General features: G+C 36.4%; 1 protein-coding gene across 1 annotated transcript in view; it reads right to left on the bottom strand.

Annotated features, from left to right (window-relative positions):
• The window catches only part of LOC137974868 (kelch-like protein 12), a 31,331-nt gene that overhangs the window by 10,933 nt on the left and 12,898 nt on the right, over positions 1–7,500 (bottom strand). The window contains exons 5-7 of the mRNA XM_068821860.1: positions 7,046–7,267; positions 2,011–2,197; positions 159–416 (exon numbers count right to left, since the gene is read on the bottom strand). Of these exons, the coding sequence (XP_068677961.1) occupies positions 159–416; positions 2,011–2,197; positions 7,046–7,267 (667 nt within the window). The remainder of the gene's footprint in view (positions 1–158; positions 417–2,010; positions 2,198–7,045; positions 7,268–7,500) is intronic.

Raw genomic sequence — 7,500 nt, 5'->3', positions numbered from 1 at the left:
ACATGATGTAAAAAATAAGTTGCAGCTCAGTATGCCTCGACCTTCACCTTAACATAAATGAAAAATTGGGATCCAAGATAAAAAGTTGGGATATTAACAATATTTCACGTTATAAATGACACATCATTCATTATCCCTCATTCCATTATGACACATACCTGACCTTCTGGCTGTCATTGGAGCCAAGCCAGACCACTGACCAGTTCGTGGGTCATACCGCTCAATACTGTTCAGTACGTGGTTTCCATCATAACCACCCACACAGAACAGAACACCATCAAGATTAGTGAGCCCTGCGCCTTCTCTTGGAGCTTGCATTTCACCAACAATTGTCCATCTGTCGATCGTTGGATCATAGCACTCTACACTCGTGTGCCTTGTTGTACCATCAAATCCACCAGCTACGTAAATTTTGCCTGTATTCAAGTGACATGTGAACGCTCAATAGATAGATAGATTATTCACTGTTATTACATCGCAGCCTAGGCTGAATTAAGTATAACTAGAAATATATTTTGCAAGCACAAATTCCTTAATTGCCCTGTAGATATTAAAATGAACATCAAAGGTGCAGACTTGCCTAAGGGCATATCTCGGGCCGAGTGAGACATGCAGGCAGTAACGTACATGCAGCTAATGTGACTTGTCATCTAAAATAGTGTTAAAGAGTGCTTATGACATAAGACATAGTGTTTATGTTGATCCACCATGCCAGTGACTTGATCCATATCAAAGTAACCTAGTGTATTGACATCACTAAGATTTGGACAAATAATAGGAAGGGCGCTCTTATACTTGCTCTAGGTCTTCCAGCAAGTACATGGGAAGCAATGCATGGAATACAGGAATGGTGTAATTGCAAACAGCCCAAATACAACCATTGTTAAAATCTTAAGAGGTCTAGTTTAGGAACATTTGCCTTCTTGACTACTTCATTTACGTGCATGTTCCATGACAGATCGCTAGAAAATTAACCCCATGAAGCCACTGACGTTGGGAGCTGGTCATTTGTGGGTTCAAATGTTCCCATGTTGAATGACTCAACAAAGAAATGATATATGAAATGAATCAAATTATATTGAACTATCATGGATATGAAATCAAGTGAAGCTATGATCCTCACAGTTATGAATGCAACTGCATTCTTGATTTCATGTCCACAGTTCAATATTATGATTCACTTCATTTGTCATTTCATCGTTTGATCTCTGACACCATTGTGTCGTTGGTAGGTATTCCCATAGGAGAATCTGAGACTACAAGATCATTTTATCGATGGGGATGAATGCATGGGGTGACTTTCTTTTTTCTAGATTTACAAAAAAAAAACTGTTGCACTCTACTTTCATGACAACGCAAACAAATTCTAATTGTTGTTCAATGAGCTCCTTAAATGGAGCCTATTATGCAAAGAAATGGCTTTTAAACAAAAATGATAATTAGTGTTCGATGAGCTCATTAAATGAAGCCTAATGAAAAAAAATGGGTTTTAAACAAAAATGATAATTAATTATATAATTGTTCAATGAGCTCATTTAATGGAGCCTACTGCAAAAAAATGGCTTACTGTAGCCTGTATGCTACAAATGCAAATGCAACAAAAAATGGTCAGAAAACACAACCAAAAAACAATGATATCCTAGAATAATTATTGGCAATTAAAGAGATGGAACCCCACTGACGAGTAAAATCATCTGGTGTTAGACCGTCAGAGTAAAATCTACAAGTGGCCACTGGGAGTTTAAGGGTTAAAGTCCTAAAGAAACTTAAGACAAGCATTTATACCCAAAAGACAAACACTTGGAAAAATGCACATGCATTAGGGCTAACGCTCACATGGTTCATATGGGATAAAAATATAGCACTTCACGTTACACTACACTCTCTTCAGTTAATTCTGTTTAAAATGGTTGTGCAATGGCTTCAAATTTGTCAAGAAAAATCCAGATTGACCTGCAAACATTAGCAAAACCCAAGCAATTGGGCGATTACTATTGAAGGAAGGTTCACCTGCTAATGTGGTCGCTCCAGCCAAGCCACGTCTTTGTAACATAGGAGTCATGACTGTCCACTGAGAAGATGAGTGATCAAAACACTCCACAGTATTAAGACGGCTTGAAGAATCATACCCTCCAATAGCATACAGTCTGTTGTTAAGAGTCACTGCACTAACATATCGTCGCTTTCTCTTCATTGGCTAGAATAGAACTTCTTGTTAGTCTCAGATTATAGGTGTAATAGACCTCTTTGGCTTGTACATTTTGTTTTCCCATTTCAGACCACGTGATGTTCCAAAGGAAAATTTCCTTTTGTTTTTTCATAAGTTATGCATACATAATTATGCACATGCATTAGATGACATTTGAAAGAAACTGTTCCCTGGAGTAACATCACATGGTCTGAAATGGGAAAACAAAACGAACAAGGTGAAGCAACCAGGCCATTACAAACTTTAAATAATTAACTTGCATGTTGAAAATTCTCATGATATCATTTCCACAACTCCCAATCAGATGTCCAAGAATGAACAAATGCAGTAATACTGATACTGCACTGCCCTACTGTGTGTCAACAAGGTCTATAATAATAAAATTATTGTTCAGCTTAGTTCAAGGCAAACTAGTTTTTGTGGGGCAATTTTGCAAGAGTTTTGAATTTTTAGTGGGGTAAGGGAGGACTAAAATGTGATTTGTGCTGTTCAAGTTATGTCCAATCACACAAAAACACCTATTTCGACACATTACTGAAGAGCTGACAACTTTTTGAAACACGTACATGTAGAAGAAGTTCACAACCTTGTCTCTGACCAACTATCCATAAGCAGTTCAACATCTTGAAGTAATTCAGGGCAAAGACAGAATGCCAAATTTATGAGATGTTGCTAATCAAGGACAGAAGACCTAACATGTCAACACACTAGTTTAATTTTTAATTTTTTGTTTTGATTTTTTAAATTTTCAAATAATATTTTAAAAATAATTGCACTCATTACCTACTACAATCATCATCATCATATCCTGCCGCTCCATCTCTTGAGCCAACGGCATGCGGTGTTGTTGACGACCCTAAGGTCATTGTCAGTGCAGGATGGTTCCCAATTGGGCAAGATGTCATAATATGCTCCATGGTCTGTGTCTCAGCCCCACATGGGCATTCTGCATTTGCAGCATAACCGCACTTGAGAATGTTATCGCCAGTTTTACCCACTTTTGCCCTTGCCCTATTGAGAGTAACCCACTCTGACAATACTACGCATCATCTCTGCGTAACTTTGGTGGTGGCAAAAGGATAGACCCTTGGCCCCGAAAAATGCCAACCCAATTCAAGATCATCAGCTTTAATGCTGAATGGTTGTCATCCCCCAAATCTGACATGTTATCCAACTTTAATAAATGCGGACGTTCTTTGCATCCAGGAAACACATAAAAAAGACACTCCGCCCAGAATACTAGCCATTTACATAATGGGATAAGTCCATGCTAAGAGGTTACCAAGATCTAACCTCTAATGGCATAGAAATCTTGGTGGCAAAAACAAACCTCCTAAGCATCATCTCTGTGTATAAGCCACCACATGTACCTACTACAATAATAAATTAACATCAAAGTGAATCCCCTAAGCTATGAACTCTCAATTAAAGATAAAAGGCTGTATTTACCCTCACATACCATAGTATGTAGGGTAGGGTAAAGGTGAGCATCATTTTTAGGTTAAGGTAAATGCAGCTGTTTATCCTAACTTGAGGAGCAGCATTTAGGGAAACTTTGTGGCATTAATAATATTATTATTATAATTATTATGGTCTATATTGCAAGACACAAGTGATGTTGAAGTTAGGGAGAAGGGCAAGGGGACACTTCATGATGCTTATTGAAATCTGTATGCCTCTTAAATTAGGGGCATTTCTGGACACATCTGCAATGTTGATCTCTTTTGTTTCAGTGATTAGGATTTTAGCTTTCATTTTACGGTTCGGTTAACTACACTTTTTGCCGGGATAGTGTGATGAATATAGCATTCGTTTACTGATTAAGCCCAAGCGCTCGTTTCAGTGTTTCAGTGATTAGGCCTAAGCACTCTTTTAAAATTTTAGCTTTCATTTTACGGTTCGGTTAACTACACTTTTTACCGAGAGAATCTTAAGGTACAATCGTAGAATCGGAAGAATCGGAAGAATTGGAGAATCTGAGAGTGAATTCTGGAGAACCTTAAGGTACAATCGTAGAATCGGAAGAATCTGAGAATCCGACAAAGATTTCTGAAACATCTGAAAGTACAATGATCGTAGAATAGGACGGTATATTCGTATAAACATCAAAAACTGTTGTGGTTAAATCGGATAATGGTACCCCTAAATCGGTGTATACTATTCTACGATTTAGCCATAATCACACTGCTCTCACCCAATGTCACCCGCTTATTCGTGTATGAGTTTTAAACTAGATGCATGGATTGATTTGAAGTCAACTCCATGCATTTATTAACTTTACACAGAAGATCGCCGATACAACTACGCATTGTTTTCGTTACGAATTTTTTCCACCAAATGGTCGATGTTTCATGGAAATCATCGCATGTGAAGAATTTATTTTTCATCGGAATTTCCGCTTGTAAACCAGATGCATGTTTATTGTCGCTTAAACGTTGTCTCCAATTCGCAAATTCGCAGTTTGCAATTTAGACGATTCCCATACAATTTAATTAACAAATCAAAAATCGCCTTCGCTTACTCACGCAACTGCAGAGAGATAATTTATACGCGAAATCAATCAATTTCGCGTAACACATTATTTAGTTCCTAATATATGCCAGAAATTTATGCTTTGATTATTCTCGCGCTACGAGAATCGCGTCACGCATGACAGGAATCACGTAGCGCATTCGCGTCGCCCAGGAAACGCGACACGAGGTGGTACATGTAACTTACTTTTGAGCGGTACTGTATAAATCTCTTAATCGGGTAATAAAAAAGCATGCTCCTTTGAAAGTCTTATCTAAAAGGAAAATGAAACTCTTGGCTAAGCCATGGCTGCTCACTCCAGGTATTAGAAGATCAACACGTGTTAAAAATAATCGTCTTGTTAATTTGGATTATCAAAAGTTCTTTTAACTTAAACTTTAAGGATGCACATCAGACATGGAAAGGCATCAATGAACTGCTTTGTGATTCAAGAAACAAAAATAAATATAAAAAAGTTATTTCCAAGTTTTGTTTGTCAGTTAGAAATTCTTATAAATCTGTGCAACCAATACCTTTACAAATCTTGAAATCAAAAACTGTTAAATACCTTGGAATACTGATCGATTCTGACTTGTTATGGAAATATCATATTGAACACATTTGTCATAAAGTTAGCACATCAACAGGCCATTTTCCAAGCTCTGAAATGTGATTTCCAGCATTCTGGGCAACAAATTGAGTACAAAGATATAGGAAGATGGCTTGTTGAATGCCAACAGCGACAGTGAGTGTGCAATTAAAAGTGCATTCTTCTGATAATTTCCAGCAAAGAAAAAGTTGGAAAACCATTTCAAAAGAGAAATTAACAATTTAAATGTTAAATATGACATTTCAACAACTTCATGTCATCATTACTACCAATTTCAAGCTGCCGTGAATGGCAAACTTTTTTGAGCGTTTTTTCAAGCGCAAATTGAAACACTTCAGTTTGTCCAGACACTGCAATAATTTCGTTCGGTCAACATAAGAAATCAGTTCTGTCGAACAATAAGAATGTGTCATTTTAATCTGAATGAACGAAAAGGCTTAACCTACTTGTTTTAGTGGAAAACAAGTCTCAATGGAACAATTACTCATTAACAACCTGTTTTGCATTTGATTAAATGTCTTGATATGTTTGCAGACGTAACTAAACGTAATTGAATTACGTAAAATAATGTGACGGTTGGTCTAGGCAAAAATGCAAAAAAAAAGTTACTCATTCACTACATAGATCGAAGATGGCAGTAGCAAATGTGATATTTATTTTAAAACTGAGGTTAAAAAAAGTACCTTCAAGTCCATCAAAAGTGAATTTTACTTTAGGTTTGAAGGAAACCTTCAATTAAAATTAGGGGAAAAGTAGCTGACTTCTCTGAGTGAAGTAGCCGACGCTTTTCGTCAGCCGATGGTGCTTATTGAAACCCCTATCTAACCTATGGCATATGTGCCTGGGGCAACTGTGCACAAGTTCATCAAAAGTGATTATTGGTTTTGCAAAAGCATGCTCTTTGTTTGATCTTTTTTGGTAGTGATCACGAGTATGCAATTCCCTTTTTTGTCAAAGCAAACTGTCTACCCTTATCATTTTCTTTTTTCCAATATGCTAGTTATCTTATGTATCACATTAATGGTCAGTGTGCTCCTACATGTATTTACGTTCTCAATCAATTTAGCAAAACTAGTACAGTTCACAACAGTTACTATAATAACACTAGAGCATCCTGAAGAGAGCTGTTCTGTGTAAATTAGGCTTCAAGAACTGAGGGAATGGAAAACTGCTTGGAATTGGAATGTTGATCTGGAACCCTATACCTTGTAGTGTTAGATTATTTTGTAAATCTAAATTTCTTAAAGCTTTCAAGAAAATACTTCTCATTACTCTAGAACTCAAAGATAACTATATTGAAGTCTTTCAATTGATTCATCATTTTTCCAAATAATTCTTAATTATTGATAATTGTTATAGATTTTTGGTTAATTGTTCTTGATTTTCTCATTGTATTTATTTGTTCATTTATGTATTTATTCATTTATGTATGTATTTATTTACATGTTTTTATTATTATTTTGCTTATTAATACCATACATGTACTTATTTTACTCTCCGCCACCTTGATTAACCTCTAAATATATGCTATTTGCAAAGTGAGAGTTTTATAACCAACTGAAATTATATTAATAGTCTTAACTATAACTGTACATAAATATTGTAACTAGCTGTTCACTTGAACTTGAACTTGAACAAACTTGAAACTTGCAGAACATGAAAACAGTAAGCACAATCTTGACAATCTTATGCAGGTTTGAGTATGTGGAACTCACCTGTACAGCACACCACTGGCCAGTTAATGGATCATACTTCTCTACAACATCAACAGGAGACTGCAAATTTCCAAAACCTCCTAACACGTACATCACCTCTGACTGGCCAATACGAGATTTAGTTCTGCTATTCTGCATTGATGAACGGCAATCAGGCCGCAAATGATACTTTTTGGCTTCGTCTACAAGATCTCTGCAATCCAGGCTTTGTTTTATTAGTTCCTGGAGATAATGAAAGAGTAAAACAGTCATTCTTCAGTTTAGTCAAAGTAAAAAAATACCGTGAGAGAAGCCAATAAAATGTGGGCCAAACAAAAAAGCATGCACAGATCTCTGCAATCCAGGCTTTGTTTTATTAGTTCCTGGAGATAATGAAAGAGTAAAACAGTCATTCTTCAGTTTAGTCAATTAAAAAAATACCGTGAGAGAAGCCAATAAAATGTGGGCCAAACAAA

The sequence above is a fragment of the Montipora foliosa genome, chromosome 11, assembly GCF_036669935.1.
Source record: "Montipora foliosa isolate CH-2021 chromosome 11, ASM3666993v2, whole genome shotgun sequence".
Taxonomy (NCBI): domain Eukaryota; kingdom Metazoa; phylum Cnidaria; class Anthozoa; order Scleractinia; family Acroporidae; genus Montipora; species Montipora foliosa.
The sequence above is the reverse complement of the archived record's forward strand: the minus strand, read 5'-3'. Positions and strand labels throughout refer to the sequence as shown.